This window comes from Nyctibius grandis, chromosome 1, assembly GCF_013368605.1.
Source record: "Nyctibius grandis isolate bNycGra1 chromosome 1, bNycGra1.pri, whole genome shotgun sequence".
Taxonomy (NCBI): Eukaryota; Metazoa; Chordata; class Aves; order Nyctibiiformes; family Nyctibiidae; genus Nyctibius; species Nyctibius grandis.
Window position 1 is genome coordinate 15,890,867 of NC_090658.1, and position 18,093 is coordinate 15,908,959.

Genomic DNA, 18,093 nt, shown 5'->3' on the forward strand with positions numbered 1-18,093 from the left:
TACGATGAGATCTCCAGATTGTTCTGTTACTGGTGGAGTGGAGCTGGCAGAGGGCATAACCGAGCTGTCTGATGCATTACAAAAGCCTTCAGTTAAACATGTCTGGTGTACCACCCTGTGGCAAAATTCTGCTATTACATATGGCAGAAGTAAAAATAGGATTTGCATTTTTTCAACTTGAGAGCTAGGAAACATGTGCGTTAGAGACAAAAACACATGCAGATCTGCAAAGAACTTAAGAGCAAGCTTCATCATAGCAATTCATGATAAATATATTTGACAGATGGTAATGTTTTATATAGAAACTTTTGTCTTTTTTATTTCCCATACTTTATTTTCAACCATCTTCCAATACAGAGCTTGATTTTCCCGGTGCATTCCCCTAGGTGCAGATGATGGTACTATTGTGGTGGTGTTGGCTTCTCTACAATGGTATTTGGTTCTTGTCCAACAGCAATATGTGCAGTAGTTCAGATGGTATGGGATCATTTCCTGCTCTTGGGTTTCCCTCTCTAGAGGAAACTACACTGAAAGGACGTCTCCTTCCAGTAATATTCATATCCCAAATGGTCATGCATTAATAAGATTATAGCTTTTGGGATTCTGAAAGTGACGTGTTGGCATCCTACCACACAAAGTTATTATAACTACTACACATGTTCAGTAACTGATAAACTTTTGTACTTGGTGATATAAGCAACACAATTACTAATTTAAACAAAATAGGAGCATGTTCATTTCAACAAACAATACAGTTTCACAAAGAAAACATTAGAATAAAATATTGGAGATTAAACAACTGGAATATTTAACTTAATGTTAAGTGATTAAGGTATCTTCAGTAAACAAAAGCATGTAGCTACTTTTTAGTACCGTCATTTATTTTTCGCACTATTTCCCCTAAAATAGGAATACTAACGTCCATATGTGGATGTATCATGTGCAATGCAGTATCTGGAATAATTTTGGTCAGTTTATGAGTGCGCAAAAAACATGGACCACTACTCAGTTCTATTTTATTTTCAGTATACTTATTTTTTTTTTTATATCCATGTGCTTTTTATCCTGTTGCAAGTTATTCTTGATTTTATTCTTGATTTTCAGTAAAGTTTAACATCAGTACAATCTGTAGATTGGCTTTAGTAGATTATGGTAGCTACAGCAGATGGATGGACAGATGTCACAGCAATATAATTTGGCTTCCTATCATACTTTGATTGTGGATCATAATATTTGACTGTGTCTAAGCAAAGCCTTTTGCAGGTGTATGCTTTTGACTGGATGGCTAGGAACAATACACAAGAGTAAATTCATCACACAGTGCTAAGAAAAAGTAGGCATGCAAAGAAAGATTTATTGAAGCGACATTTCTGAGGAGAAAATATATTTAAGTTAGCGTGTGTGTGTGTAATGTCCACGTTGTGCATGCAGACACACCTGCATACACACATACACATTAAATAAAGAAATATAGCTTTCATTCCTTGCATTATCTCTGGATGGTTTAAAAATTTAAAAAAAGAAAAATTCAGGTAATAGATGATAGATGGTATGAAGAATCATGTGTTCAAAATATTATAGTAATTCCATCTCTGACTTAAATTAACTAATTGATCCTGTGTGTTAAAGTTCTAGCACCTTTACAGTGTGGCTTAGGACCTCAGTCCTGAAATAATACCAGTGTAGAAACTGGGAGGAATCATTTCAACTTCTGTTCATGTATTATCTAGTAACTAATTGCATATCAAGAATTGTTTCCATCAGATTGGTGGAAAGGTTCCTCGTGATTTGCCAAGGCTGCAGCTTTGGACCCAGATGGACTGAAGTAGCTGCCACAGAAAACACGCAAACAGTGCTTAGCTGAGTGTATGCCTGTGAATAGAACAAAACCTGAAAGTTTGAATTTGAATCAGTAGCCATTGATATACTTGAACACTCACACAATTTATAAGAGTAAAATCATATATATCAGTGAGTGTTTTCAGGGCAGGATGATGTTGCTCTACTTATCCTGGTAAATAAAACAGGGCCAGAGAGCAAGCCTGAATACTTGATTATTGATGATCCAGATCAATACACACACACTTCCTGGCATGGCTCTGGACTGTGTTGTCTGTCACTTTCTGGGCAAAATTTATGTGTGATTTTGGCGATAGCAGACACAGGGGTGATTTTGTGCTTTAAAAATGGCTCTGTGGGCTGCAACACAGTCCATGTATTATTGCAGACACTTTGAAACCGAAAAAGCAGGAAAAATTAAGAATTCTGTCTTTAGGACTTTAGAGACACCACAAGCGGTCCAGAGGAAACAAGATCCTGTTTTGTTTATTAAAATATATGCAGTAAGCATCCATACTTACCAAGCGTCATGTTATCAAAAACCACACAAACTTGACTCCAAAACTAATGAGGAAGAACGCTGAAATTCAAATGCCTAGTCCACACTTGTTTCACTTTAATCTAAATAAGCTGTAAATTGAAGAACAGCATCTATTTGGAAAATTCTGATTCTCCCCATAAACACCCGGCTGAGCATTTCTGAGGGTAGAAACAGGTGTAGGAAAGTTTCCAGAAGAGTAGGTGCCTCAGTCTCTTCATCAACTCAGATAATCCCAGCCAAAGTGAAAATTAAGGTCCTGAATCTCCTCTCATATCAGTACTAGTCTGTGCATCCTTGGTGACAGGCACAGAGCTGATTGAGGTGGTATATATATAGGAGGGAAGAGTATCCAACCCTGGAGATATTAATCAGAAACTAATTGAAGAAAAAAAGGGAGAGGGGAACTGAACCCTTCAGGGTTTTTTTGGTGCATTTGGACATGTCGTTTTTTAGTACAGAAACAGCAAGGTGTTTTAATTGTCAGGTTTATAAAAATATCAAAGAAATAATGTATAAAATAATTTTTCAGTCTCTTAATTATATCTTACTGTTTATTTCTTGTTAATAACTACTGCATTCACTTATTTGCTGCCACAAAAAAATTGTCAGTAAAGTTTTATAAGGTTTTTCTGCTATTTTTTTTTTTTTTTCAATGCTATGCTTCCAATACTGAAGTGGTAGTAAAGTTGTTATTCCCTGCCATGGAGACTCTGATTCTTTTAATGAATTTGCTTACATTCTGAGCTAAACTTATGGTCTAATAGCATTTAATCTAATAATTAAGAGGAAGATGAACAAGAGAAAAAAGACATTCTGCCAACACTTACGTGAGAACAGTTAGCAATGTAGATCTCAAAGAAAGATGAGACACATACCCCTTTGGAATTAGTTGGTCCAAAGCAAAAAAAAATAAAGAGTTCCTTCGAGGTTTGCATAACTGTTGTAACCCCCATTGCCTCTGCTCGTTCAGATCACCATCTTACTGACCGGTAAGACAAATTAACAATCCATTCTGGACAACTGAAGTAACTGCAGGATGGAAACAATTCCATTAAAGAACTGAAGCGATCTCTAGTTCTAAGAAAGTCAAAACAAAACAAGCCCTTCTTATTTCATCTTGGAAACTGTTTTTTCCTACTGTCTGAAAACCAAAGTTCTCTGTTACAATGTACGCCACCAAGCATAATGATAGGGTAATAAGGCATTGCCACAAAGAATTAGAAGTCACCAGTAAGGGAAGAGGTAACTCCTTGTGCTGTCAAAGGTCTCATACATGTACTACTAGATGCCTTCTGTTCAGCCAAGACCAACAGAACATGGAAATTTGCAGAGCTGAGAGCAGTGCTGAGTCAAGTGGAAGAGACGCTGAGTTGAATAGATGATTAATTTGGCAAAACCCAGCTTGCCATCCTTAGAAAGGAACACAATATTGACAAATATAATTCAACTTTCTTAATGTAGCAATCATTTACTAATGGTTTAACAACAAAAGTTTTTCATAACACTTGTACCAGCAGATTCATTTCAAGTGAGTAAACTGAGCATAGCTTTACTTTTTATTTTAGGAATATGTAGTGCCTCTGATCTTCAGTTGCAGCTCTCAAGGCAGTGCTAAATTTTCTTTGATCAAATAATCCCTGCTTCTTGCCAGTTTTGTGGGTTTTTTTTCTGTGATACCTTTGTATTTAGAAAGCCTGTTACTTGGAGCTCCCCTTACTGAAAGGAGCTAGTTGACATGAGGGGGTTTTCTCATTGCCCCAGGGCTTTTAAGTCATTTGATCTTCTGTTCAGTCTCCTTGGTCCGTTCTTGGAACATCTGTTTCCAAAATAACTGGCACAGTATGGTTTAGGAGGATTGAGTATCTAATCACATCAGGTCTGTTCACCATGATGTTAAATACTAACAGGTCATCTCTGATTAAATTAAGACTGTTCCTTCTCTCCTTTTTCTGTATGTTTTTCTAAAAGACTGAATAATTATAGGAAAGCCAGCAAACAGTACTGGCGCTGATTCTGACAACTTTCTTTTACATTATCATAATTTCTTAGCAACAGACCTCTAGTGTTGTTGAATGCTGTTCGTCCTATAACATCTGATTTTGCTCAGTTTATCAAAACCCTGAATAGCATTAGTGTCTTTTTTAATAGACAATATAGAATACCTTTTGTTTTCTCTTATATTAGCATGTAACTTAAACTTTTATGCCAGACTTCTTTGATTACCTAAATCATGTTTACCTTGATAAGGATCTTGGGAGCTCTTCATGCACAGACTGGACAGCTAGATATAGGAATGAATTGTAAGACCCTGCTAGCCCCCCACCCCGCCCCCCCAAAAAACGCCAAAACCAAACAATCAAAACACCAAATCACCTCCCACTGAAAACTCTTTTGACATGAAATCTCTTATCAGGCTGGTAAGAGTTAAGTATTTAATCTGCTTCACGGAAAAATTTTAGGTCTAGAATACGCAGAAAACTTTATTACCTGTTTGGTTAGAAATCATCAAACCTGTAAATGTGTTCTTCTATCCTGTTATGTTTAATGACTTTCACGCCAGTATTAGTAATCCCTTTTTTTTTCCAATATCAAACTGTATTCTTCAAATTTGTATTGGGGAAGTCTGGAATTGTAAATGAACATACCATCTATCATTTTTGCCTCCAATATGCCCATAGAGTTAGTGGAACATTTTGTCCTTCCATGGACTGTGTAGGCTGGAAGTCTTAAAGAGCTTATCTATCTTTAACAGTATACAAGATATGCAATGGAAAAAGTTTTGGCAAACTGTCATAAGTATTGATTTTTTAAAAAAATATTCTAACACTGTTTTAGTTACGATACTGATTAAACATAGTATCAGTCCTTGAAAATATTATTGTATGTAGGACCACAATACACCTTTGCTGTAGATAAGTGTCTCCATTACACTGTGACAAATTGAAGCATGGAGAAGCTTACTCTAGGTGTTCTCTGCTGTCTTCTCTTTCTGCTTGTTGCTCATTTAGCCTGTTCTAAAGAATGTAGGAGACACATGGAAGAATTTAGAAGTCTCTAGTGAATTAGTGGTAGGTAAACAATCAGGTGTGCATAAAATGGGGCACATTTAGATAGTATATTTTGCCATTCAGGTAGTGGTTTTAGTTATGTAGTACAGTTAGTTTTGTGTGTTACTGCAGAGCCTACTGAAATTCCTGGCGGTCTGCTTACTCACTATTGGCTTGGGGTAAAGGATGTTGCTTGTTCAGTGCTGCTTCCACCATAATGTGCCACCATCCATAGGCCTAAGAGCCGTTTCCAAATGCTGTGGTGGTTAACTGGCCGCAATGCTTGATTGCCCTGCAAAACAGGACTTCCTAATAGATTTCAGAAACAGATGTGTCCTTTGCTTTCTAGGAACTGCTGTGCCTCCCTGTGAGCAGTCTTTCTGCTGCCTTTCTCATTACCAGCCTGGAGGCTGGGAAAAGAAGACGTGACTGGTCGCTCTGGGGTCTAACAGACTGTGACCGCTCTGTGCCAGAGCCACTCGCCATGAGGGTTTCTTGTGATATCTGAAAGTGACAGTTATTTGCTTGTGTTAGGGGTTTTAAGATCTTACCCTCAATATGCCAAATCCAGTCTCGATCCTCTTGTTGAGGCTGTTGCAATGTTCATACATTACATGTACATTCATACAATATCATGTTTTTGATTCTATCGTACCGCAGTCGTTGTGGTTGTGAAGCAATCTGCACTCCGTCCAAACCATGCTGGGGATATTTACCCATTTCGGGTGGCTTTTTGCTAATTAGATGATAACTGTAACTGTGGTAGTAGCAATCCTGATAGGTTTATACATCAAGTATCCTAAGGTAATTACCTAGGCGGATGATAGTCGGGACCTTTTAATGGGCTGTAAGGTTTACTGGAATAGCTTTAACTGGCTTTGACCTATTTTGAGTAGTACAGGCCTAGTCTTGCAAGCATTTCTTCACATGTGATTTTACCCATCTGCTTGAAGATGCATATGTGAATGACTGTTTTGTTAAAAGAGCAATTTAGTTTCTTTAAAAAGCACCAAAATATGCCACTTAAGAAAACCCAACCAAACAAAAAAAACCTAATGAAAAAAACAAGCTCAACTTTGCTTATGTTTCCCAGTAATAATTGTAATATGTAATACATAATTTTTCTGTATCATACTGAGTTAATATACATTTACCATCTTTTCTTTGAGCAGCTTTAGTAAATACAATATAATTCTTCAGTAACTGATTTTCTCCTTTATGGTTTCAGAGGCAACAATTTTAAGCTATGATGGAAGTATGTTTATGAAAATACAACTCCCTGTTGTGATGCACACAGAGGCCGAAGATGTTTCTTTACGGTTCAGGTCTCAGCGAGCTTATGGCATTTTAATGGCAACTACTTCTAGGGAATCTGCAGATACCCTTCGTTTAGAGTTGGATGCAGGACGAGTTAAACTAACGGTCAACCTAGGTAACAAACTCTTCCTCCAAGAAATTAACATTTTCTTTACATTTTTCTTTTTGCTTGCAAACATTTATGAAACAGCCTGTTTTAGCATTAAAAGTAAACTGAAATGATATATAAACACATCTGCAACATTTGCATATGTACATAGACACACAAATACATGCCCATTATTATACTTTATTTTGTTTTCTTTTGCATTTTTATATTCTTTATATAGTCTTAACATAATCCATCACAATATTTTTGTACTATTGTGTATTCTAAAAAGAGAAGACTAGTTCATCAGTGGTATTTTTGGGCTAAATTATTATTCTTCATTGTGGAAAATTGGTCTCCCTCCACAACTTCTTCACAGTAGCAATTCCACAATTTAAATGTGCAAGCAGAAACAACGTATATGTGGGTCAGTTCAGTTTTACCTCCACCAATTGATGTACAACATGCAAATGTACCAAAGAATTTCTAGTTTTAATGCTGAAAATGTTGCAATTAGATATTCCCACTGATGGATTTCTTGGTCTCCTTTTTTTAGGTGTCAAATCTATAGTAAATCCATCTCCTCTTTTTCAAACAATTCTGTAGTGGTATTTTTGTAGTATCGAATGATAACACAACCCTTCAATGCCCAAAGACTGCGGCCCTCAGCAAACAGCCATGTGAACACAGGAGGCACAAGCCCTTTTACAGAAAAAAAAAAAAAATAAAAAGGGTTTCTTGGTTTGAAATATGACGGACAAAATATTAGGTTATAGTTTTCTCTAGTTTTAAAAAAAAAAAAAAAGTAGTAAATAAATTAAAGCGCTTCTGCCGTGCTTAGGAATAAATCCAAGTCAGGATGTGAAAGAGAACAGAAGTACACTCGGGAATATGCACATTCAGTGCAGTCATTCCCATTCAGTGGGATGCTATTTAAAAGGGTATTAAGTATTTTATTGTTTTAATAGCAGATAAAATGATTTCCAGAAAGCACGAGGGAGAAAAAAAAAAAGAAAATAATTACCTAGCCCTCCACTTCATAAAAGTGTTGCTCACTGAAATACTGCCTTGGTGTTTAGGTTTCGAAGGGAGCAGAAGCAGCGCAGGGTTTCCTTGTTTACTCTTCTCTGCCGGTCCCCTCTAGCGCCGAGCCGGGGCCGCTGCAGGCTGCGCGGAGCCGCCCGCCCACCGCCGCCGCGCTTTCTGTCGAAGGGGATGTGCAGGTCCTGGTCCTGGGCTGTTTGCAACCACTTTTCTGATGCGGTTGACGACACATGACAAACTCAGCTATATGGAAACAAAATCTAGGTTTGATGGTATAAATGTTCCTCAAAGGTATAAACCAGGAGTAGCTGTACAAACCACGTAGCGTGGCGTAGATTTTTTTTTTCTTTTTCTTTTTTTTTTTTTTTTCTTCAGTAATAGATGTTAAATGCCTAGCAGAGGACCCTGCTACAGATCAGGTCATTCGCTTTACATACAAAACATCACCCTCTGTCAATTTTTACCTACTTCTATAGTTCAAGGAAGTAAATAAATCTATGCCTTAGCAATATTGTTTCTTCCCCTAACACCCCTCCTTTTTTTTTTTCCTTTTTTTTCTTTTTTAAGTCAGGTGAGGAAATAACCTCGAAATAGACAGTATTCTCTAATTATCAGTGTTTATAAATATGTGATTAACTTCTGTATATTAATGTATCTTTAAATGTAGTTACTGTTCATTGCTTAAGCCTATACACGAAGAAAATACAAACCCACAAAACTTATTTATAGGCCTGGGAAATGAGCTTTGTATTTTACTACGTAGTTTTTGAAGATCAGCCTTTGAGGTATACTATACACAAGTTGTCCAAGATGTCTGATTGTGGCCTGGCTTGCTCTATGACCCATTGTGACGGAGCACTTTCTAATTGCATTGAGAGAAATTACCTGTTCTTTCACAGATGGGGAAAAAGTTGCAGCCTGCCTCAGTTAAGCATCTTTGACTTTTAATCCTGATTTTTCACTTAGATTTGTCACCATGTAGCTTTGTTTGAAATTGGCCATTTTTACCCTATTTGTCGTTTCTATTTATAAAGATTTATCGCAGTATATCTGGGTTATAACAGTACGTAAGACTGATGATATGGAGTGGCCATATTTGCATGTGTCTGTCCCCGGAAGGGTGGACTGTGATTTTATTGGATGTCTGCAGCTATTACCTTGAAGGATAAATTTTCATTTTTCATCTATTCTTCCCCATCTAGACTGTATCAGGATTAACTGTAATTCCAGTAAGTGCCTATTCAAACTTTTTAAAATGTTATTCCACCATTATAAAATATGCAAACTAGATGAAAAAGATTGTGGACAGCTTGCAAGCATTTGATAATTTATTTATGAAATGTGATGATTAATTATCATTGTGTAAAAAGTCATCATAAACCCTAGTGTGTATTTTTGGTCCTTCCCATAGGATATAACTTTTAACTAGAATATTAAAAAAGGAAGTATTCTACAGGTTGTAAACATACATAGAGGAAAAGCTACCTGTAGTACTGTATTATTCTAGACAGGCTATTTTATGGCAGTAGCCATAGAATTTTTGAACCAACATTTCTGATAAGCTGTCACATATTTTCCTTTCCATCCTCCTTCTAGTTTTCTTGACATTTTACCTCAAACTTGTGGTGAGACTGTTGGAACATAATTGTCCGTAGTGGAAGATTTTCTATTTTATAATCCTCCTAGACAATTTAGCTGTATTTACTGTCTGCTTACAACACAATTGGTTTTGCTAAATCTTTGTTTTGTGGAAATGTAATACATTACAACAAGGACATTATTAAGTCTGAGAATAACTGTATTTCTATGATGATTTTTTACACTCTAATCATGTAAGAAACCTTAAATTGAACAATTTTTCTCTGTGATATGCATGTTTATGAAACAGAGGGAAACATTTGCCAGATGAATGGACTAAATTTTAACTTCTCTGATATTATTTGGATTAAGAGGCTATATTCTGAAAGGAGAAAAAGGACTGTGATTTTATTTTGAGTCTATGGAATTCCTGAATGGTGTCAACAAAATTATTGATAGTAAGTATGGTAGATTTGAGTTTTGGGTTGTTTTTTCTTTCCCTTCCTAACAGGTTTTGCAGGCCAGAGGACTGGCTTTATGCAAATAGAAACAAACAATAAACTGTGTACATAGAATTTGTAGTTGTTAATAGTTTCCAAAAAGACATTAACATTACACCCCATAATAGTTTTAAAGTCCACGAAACAAGTTGCAGTTATTTATAATGTGTCATCTGCTAATAGATTTTGCAATGAATGTCTTTACAAGACAAAAATATGGCATTTGTATTAAAAAGCAAAGTTTTCTTGGGGCAAGCTTTTAATCTAAACCATACTTAAATTCAGACAGACTTCAATAAAGTAAAGGAAATACTTGCAGGTACCAAGGCATAAAGATAGCGTCCTCATATTTAAAAAAAAAAAAAAAAAAAAAAGGAGAAAAAAAATTGTTCAGTTATAAAAACATTTTCTAAGTTCAGTTATAAAAATATTTCTACTTGCCAAAAATGTCCATTGTCCATTGCCAAAATGTATAAGATCATGAAAAATCTCAGAAACATTTTGTTGGTCTGTCACAGGACACTATTTTTTTTTCTCCTGATGAAGTCCCAATTAGAAAAAGATTTCCAAGTATAAGACAAGCAGCTTTTGGAGCAAAAATGTAATGAGTTTGCCTGCTGCTGGTAAATTCCTTTTTCCCTAGGAAAAGCAATATTACTTTTTTCTTAACTTCCTTAATAAAATTAGAAGATCCCTCTTAAAAGGGAATTACTAACATAGAAAAAATAAAAGTAATAAAGCCACAATACAATAGGTGTTTTGGATTTTAATCTCTTTTGGACAAAATGAGGTGTCATAAAAATAAATTAAAATTATTTCTAAGTTCCATATTTAAGAAAGTTTTGGATCAAAAGAGAGCCTGCAAATACAGAATAAATAATAAGCCTCCAATTAGAGGATTATAAACAGGAGAAATGTATGTACTGAATTGAATTAGCGATTATGAGTTCTTGGTCTCGCACAGAAGCAGCATAACCTCTGTATAAAATATCCTTGGTATCAAATACTCATAAGTTATTTTTCTTTACAGTTTGTTCATAGCCTTTCTGTTATTAGAAATGAACTTTCATGATTAGTTTCATCTCCCTTTGGTGCTTGTGTACTGAACAGGTTTTTGTGAGCTTTTGGTACGGTAAGTACTACAATGCTTTCTTATCAGCACTCACTGTAGTTTTTCAACAACCAGATAATGTTTCATGAGCAATTTCTGTGTTTTAATTTTTAGATTATGAAGAATTATTGCTCTAAGAAGTCCTTAGAAGATGCTTGCTTATTAGACAATAATAATGGTTTTTAGTGGAACACACACAATTTGTTTCAAAGCAACCGCATGCAGAACTTGAGTCTTAATTTGTTGAACACTATAATAGTTTAGTGCCTATCTTTCTAGGGTCTACTGAGAGCTGGATGTATATCAATCCTGATTTTATGTTGATAGAAGTAAATCTGATTTTCATATTTGAGAAACTTTTTTCAGATTTTCCCATTTCTGTTACTTAGAAATCAATCAGTCAATCAGGTTGGAAGAGACCTCTGGGATCATTGAGTCCAACCATTTTGGTCATCTTAAAATAATTTCACTGTTGGGACTGAAATACTATTTATTATAGCTAGACTAGTAACAGAGTTAAGGTCAGGATGAAACTATCTGGTTTGAATTTGGAAAGACAGCTTTAAAAAAAATACAAAACCAAACAGAAACAAAAATTTATGTTTTGCTTGAGAGAAGAAAAGGAAAACGTGAATGTAAGCACCTTATTTCCCACAGTGAATTACAAACCTAGTGAATAAAATATTGCACCTCCTCCCATTTTCCCTTGAGTGCAGCTTGCAACCTGTCTTCTCCTTACTGTGGATCGAATGACCAACTGTTGATTGGTCAGAGCTGAGATTTTGTTCTACGCTTTGTCATGCCTTCATCTTTAACTAATGTCCTGTGTTGCAGAAGAGGTGGCATTTTGTGGTCTTCCTTGTTTGAAATACAAACTTTTTTAAAATTTAAAAATGTTAATGAGATGTCAGGTCGCTATGGAGCTTCTGTCTCATTAACAATATTATGGACACTATTCACTTCATGCCATTTTTATGGAACTGAGTGGCATATTAAAAGTCAAACTTTTTATTTTTGCTAAGTTAGAAGATTGGTGTCTTTATAAAACTTTACATCACTAGAAATTCTGTCTCATGTCAATCAGAAGATAGCATTGCTGAAGTGCTGGGTTTGTACATCCCTAAAAATCACTTCATTGTGTTTTTCAGACCTGCAAGTTTACACAACAAAATTGTCTGTCAGGCAGTAGAATAGATGGTCCTTTCAAACTGCAGGTACATGTAGGTCGATGCTGAGACTGGTATTAGGAGAAAAGGGAAAACTTACGTCATGAACAGAGATGGCTGCTATGGTTTCAGTTTTAGTTTTCACAGACTGAGGAATTCATTTAAAAATAAGACTGAGGTGAACAATGTTGGTTCAAATAACAAGAATATGCATAATTTCTTGGTGCTAGTCATTCTGTAAAAAGAATTGTAAGCTGATTGCTGTACAGCTCTTGCACATTGTATACAAAATTGATGAGTTAATCCTTAAAAATTGCCTGTGGAAAAATGCTAAAAAAATAAAATAAATAACATTTCTCCCTTTCAGAGAGGGAAGTAATTGTTACCTTTTGATTGCAGAGTGTAAAGCATAAATTATAAACATCGGTGAATCCTATTGAATTGAATGGTTTTTTCCGTAGTATTTTTTAGTGAAAAAACTTCATCCCATAAAATTTACGTGGCAGATCGATAACAGTTTTTGAATTACTTGTGAACAAATACAAGTGTGCTGTATTTCCATATTTTTCACTGCTGCAATCTTAAGGGCTATTATCTTGACTTAATTTAAATTCCCTTTTTTATCCCAGTTTTAATGCTTCCAAAACACTAGCATCTGAAAAATTCCAGGTGCTATAACTCTAGAGGCTGCTGGGTTTTATGTGCAAGATACTTTTTTTCACAGGCGTGTGCAGTTTTGCATGTTATTTCACCTTTTTTTGCATTGCTATAATTTCTGAAAATTGTCTACATTTTTATATGAGTCAGCAGAGTAGAACCATAGAATTTTTATTAATTGATACATTATACAAATAATAATGTTAACTGTGAACTGGTAAATAGCTGACTCTCATTTCCGAATCTGATACTTTTGTTCAACATGAAAAGATACAGGATAATACTTTTTTGAATGCTGCTGTGAAAGATTGTTCAACTAGTGGCACAGGTTGAGTGAGTGATTTAGGTCAGTTCTCTGGTACACAGTTTTGCTTCTGTAGGCAATAATTCATAGAGTAATACTGCTGAGTTCACTTATACTCAGATGTAGGACTGTCGTAAGAAATGAATAAGAATTGCAGAATGTTAGGAAGGAGGGAGCAGAGAGTACTGTGGCAGTATATACATATATACTATTCCCCAGGGAATGTATCAACTGACGTTGCTAGCTGGGTGTCCACCTTTCCAAATTAGGAACAATTTCCTGGGCTTTGAGGCTTTGCTGCTTGTCCTTCCAGTGAAGTGCCCCTTCACTTGTATTTGCGTGCACTCCTCCTTCTGTGTCTACCTAGTTCTTTATCCATTCTCTATATCCTTTTTTTTTTTCTCTCACTTTATTTTCTCACCCAGTTTCATTTCTGTGTTTTCCCTCTAATCCTTGATCTCTTTTCCTTGTTTTGTACATCCATCCTTTTAAAACTGCTGTTCTAGAGATGTGCACATTACAGATGATTAAATTAAATTATTCTATTTGGAATATGTAACATCTGTTACTGAAGCATTTTTTTCTTGTTACAAGGTATCCTACCAATCCAGAGCATGACAAGGAGCTATGTCAGATTATTGGTAAATAGCAGGAGAATTATATGTGTTGAAGACCCAACAATGGTGTTCAATTACAGTATATTTTCAGTTTGCACATAGATTTTAAGCATCAGGAAAGCTTAAATGAAGATTATGCATCCTTTTGAAAGGTATGGATTATAAAAATGCATTTTGTTGCAAAGTCCACAGTCTTCAGCTGTGGTCTTATGGATATTGCAAAATCTACTGTGATAAGCAAATCACTAATCCATTTCCATGTATTAGCTTCTCACAGTCTGGTGAAAAGAATTATTGGAATATATTATTTGTTCCTTTTTTGTTGTTTTGGCAGTAGAAAATCATTAAAATGATACAATATTGTAGCTCCCCCCAAAATGTAAGATTTTATATTTGGCATATTTTCTTACACAGTGGTTGTGAATTGTGTGAGATGGTTTTGATCTTTTTCTCATTCAGTATGGCTGACAGCCTGTTAAAAATATGCAACAAACCTTTACCATAGAGTACATACAGCAAATCAGCAGGGTGCTTTCACTGCAAGTTCAGTCAGGGACACCCCTCTGCTGGGCTGTAGAGTTTGAAATAATAATGAATAATTCTTTTAAAGCTTTGGCTATACTTTGCAGATTTAGAACATGAGGTCATTTGGTTCCTTCTCATTCATCAATGTCACTTTAAAGACCCTTTTTCACATGATTTCCTGAAAACCAGGGTCTGCTGCTGTGCAACAAATCTGAAAACATTCATGGACCTTTTCAATCAGGTTCTGATTATGATCTACTAGTTGCTAATAGAAACCATCGTTTGAATCTAATCAAAGGAAACATGTTGAAAGACATACAAAAAAGGAAAACTGCTTCTTTACTCAGAGCCTTTAACTGGAGTCCTTAGAACTTAGTCCTGAAGCTGTACTAATACCATCCTGTATCTTGTTTCAGGCACTCTGTTGTGAAGTGTAGTTGAAAACATCTAGGCTTGGAAAAATAATTCAGGTTTGAAAGTAAAATAGCCTGTATAAACATAATCAAGAGGACTAAAGTTGTTAAGGGACAGCCCATAATTTATTCTGTACAGCCACAGAAGTTGCTTAGGAGAGATCTTTCTGTGATTCTGTGATTCTGTGATTCCTCATTCTCTGTTAAACATAGGGTGAAAATAAGTGATGCTGCACAGGTTATGCCATGTAAGCCCATCATATTAATTGGTTTACTGGAGGTATGATGTCAAAGCCATTCACCTCTTCCTGCAGTCTACTTGCCCACCTGCTCTAGAGAAAAGTAGTAACTATTTCCCCTCACTTGTAACCTTCTTCTGCTCCTTGGGCGCACTTAGGGCAAGGTCTATGCCTTGGCTTTTTTTATGAAAGTCATAAATATGCGGTAGGCATTTCTCAAATGCTGATAGATGTTAACACTCAAAAATATTTCTGAGAAAGTCATCTGTGCTCCTTGAATGGTAGGAGTGAGTTAGCTGAGAATGCAGAGGGAACCAGCAGGGCCAGTGCTGATCCTTTTTCAAATGCTCCATATACCGTTCTTTGGAGTTTGTGCTGCAGAATTTCATCTATCTCTTAAATAAATGTTTTTCGTTTCCTTTAAAATTGTGTTCTTCTAACCCTCTCCCTGTCTGCTGGTCCTGCTCTTGCATTGCCTATTGCTTTGCTGCCAGCAGAAATGTTCAAGTGTCCATGTGGTGAATTTGACTAAAGAAGTGACCCATTAACAAAATCGTTGATTTGGACTTGGTGCAGTTTTCTGAGCAGTTCTATCACACAACACATATGGACACCTGCCATAGAATAAAACAGGAGAAGGGGGGAGGCAGGAATGGTGTGGAGACAGTAGAAAACCAGCCTCTGGTAGAGAGAGTGGATTGCTTTTTTCAGCAATGCAGACTTACGCTGTCCCAAAGTGAATTCATCCGGCCTACAACTAAGCAAGAATATCCTGGAATATACATGTATCTAAGAATATACATGTTATTGACAGAAAGGCAGAAACATCACTTCTTGAGATGTGGAATGCTTAATCTATATCAGTTAAGGAAGAGATATTTCAGACATCTGAAGGGAAACATTGGAAGGGTTTCTGCGTAAATGTCTACATCTTCAGTTATATACATCACAACTATTTTCCTTCTCTCCTGAATTTGGCTCATAAAACAAGCTATAAGTTGAACCTAGGAAATATCTGAGGCCCAGTTGCAGGGAGTTCAAGCCTGAGGAAAAGCCATTCAGTATCAAGAAGAGGATACATATTAGGAGATGCCAGCTGACGGGATGCTGTGCTTTTTAACCACACACATATCCCATGAGATAACAAAGGTTTGCAATCTGTTTTGTGTTGTGGCTTTCTGTGAAATTTCATGTGGATGTAGTTTGTCTTGAGGGAGGAGTCTGAGAAGGTAACAGTGAAGGTATATTGGACTTCTGAGTGTGAGCTCTCCTCCTTAATGGGTGATTAAAAAAAATCGGTCTTGTGATATACTGACTTCTCAGCTAAAATGTATGCTTTGGTAAACACAGAAATCTTGCAGGGAAATACTCAAGTTATCTAAAAGGCAGCTATTTTTTACCCCTTGCTTATCCAGTTATAGTTGTTGAGATAAAAAAAATAGAAACTTGAACTAATAAAGGACACAAGAAAATTTGAATCACAGAATCACAGAATGTTAGGGATTGGAAGGGACCTCGAAAGATCATCTAGTCCAATCCCCCGGCCGGAGCAGGATTGCCTAGACCATATCACACAGGAACGCGTCCAGGCGGGTTTTGAATGTCTCCAGAGAAGGAGACTCCACAACCTCTCTGGGCAGCCTGTTCCAGTGTTCAGTTACCCTCACTGTAAAGAAGTTTTTCCTCAAATTTAAGTGGAACCTCCTGTGCTCCAGCTTTCACCCATTGCCCCTTGTCCTGTCAAGGGATGTCACTGAGAAGAGCCTGGCTCCATCCTCATGACACTTGCCCTTTACATATTTATAAACATTAATGAGGTCACCCCTCAGTCTCCTCTTCTCCAAGCTAAAGAGACCCAGCTCCCTCAGCCTCTCCTCATAAGGGAGATGTTCCACTCCCTTAATCATCTTCGTGGCTCTGCGCTGGACTCTCTCTAGCAGTTCCCTGTCCTTCTTGAACTGAGGGGCCCAGAACTGGACACAATACTCCAGATGCGGCCTCACCAGGGCAGAGTAGAGGGGGAGGAGAACCTCTCTCGACCTGCTGACCACACCCCTTCTAATACACCCCAGGATGCCATTGGCCTTCTTGGCCACAAGGGCACACTGCTGGCTCATGGTCATCCTGTTGTCCACTAGGACCCCCAGGTCCCTTTCCCCTACGCTGCTCTCCAACAGCTCTGTCCCCAACTTGTACTGGTACATGGGGTTGTTCTTGCCCAGATGCAGGACTCTACACTTGCCCTTGTTATATTTCATTAAATTTCTCCCCGCCCAACTCTCCAGCCTGTCCAGGTCTCTCTGAATGGCTGCGCAGCCTTCTGGCGCATCAGCCACTCCTCCCAGTTTTGTGTCATCAGCGAACTTGCTGACAGCGCACTCTAATCCCTCATCCAAGTCATTAATGAATATATTGAATAGAATTGGTCCCAGAACCGACCCTTGCGGAACTCCGCTAGACACAGACCTCCAACTGGACTCTGTCCCGCTGACCACTACTCTCTGGCTTCTTTCCCTCAGCCAGTTCACAATCCACCTCACTACCCGATCATCCAGACCACACTTCCCCAGTTTAGCTGCGAGGATGCTGTGGGAGACCGTGTCAAACGCTTTACTGAAATCGAGACAGACCACATCCACAGCTTTACCATCATCTATCCACCGGGTAACATCCTCATAAAAGGCTATCAAGTTGGTTGAGCAAGACTTCCCGTTGGTGAAGCCATGCTGAGTGCCCCTAATGATCCCCCTATCCTTGATGTGTCTAGAGACAGCACCAAGAACAAGTTGTTCCATCACCTTTCCGGGGATGGAGGTGAGGCTGACCGGTCTATAGTTACCCGGGTCCTCCTTCCTGCCCTTTTTGAAGACTGGAGTGACATTCGCTTTCCTCCAGTCCTCAGGCACCTCTCCCGTTCCCCACGACTTAGCAAAGATGATGGAGAGTGGCCTAGCAATGACTTCCGCCAGCTCCCTCAGCACCCGCGGGTGCATCCCATCAGGGCCCATGGATTTGTGGGCGTCCAGTTGCTTAATTGGTCCCTGACCCAGCCCTCATCAACCAAGACAGATTCCTCCTCTATCCTGACTTCTTCTGAGGCCTCAGGG

The 18,093-nt window shown here is 37.5% G+C and overlaps 1 protein-coding gene across 11 annotated transcripts in view; it reads left to right on the plus strand.

Moving 5' to 3' along the window:
- The window catches only part of NRXN1 (neurexin 1), a 743,394-nt gene that overhangs the window by 309,189 nt on the left and 416,112 nt on the right, over nucleotides 1–18,093 (plus strand). For 6 of the 11 annotated variants that reach the window (XM_068402316.1, XM_068402638.1, XM_068402729.1 and 3 more), the window contains one exon: nucleotides 6,656–6,859. In XM_068402316.1, the coding sequence (XP_068258417.1) occupies nucleotides 6,656–6,859 (204 nt within the window). Of the gene's footprint in view, nucleotides 1–6,655; nucleotides 6,860–9,078; nucleotides 9,106–18,093 lie in introns of all 11 variants that reach the window. The other 5 variants (XM_068402153.1, XM_068402237.1, XM_068402487.1 and 2 more) reach the window with 1 other exon arrangement.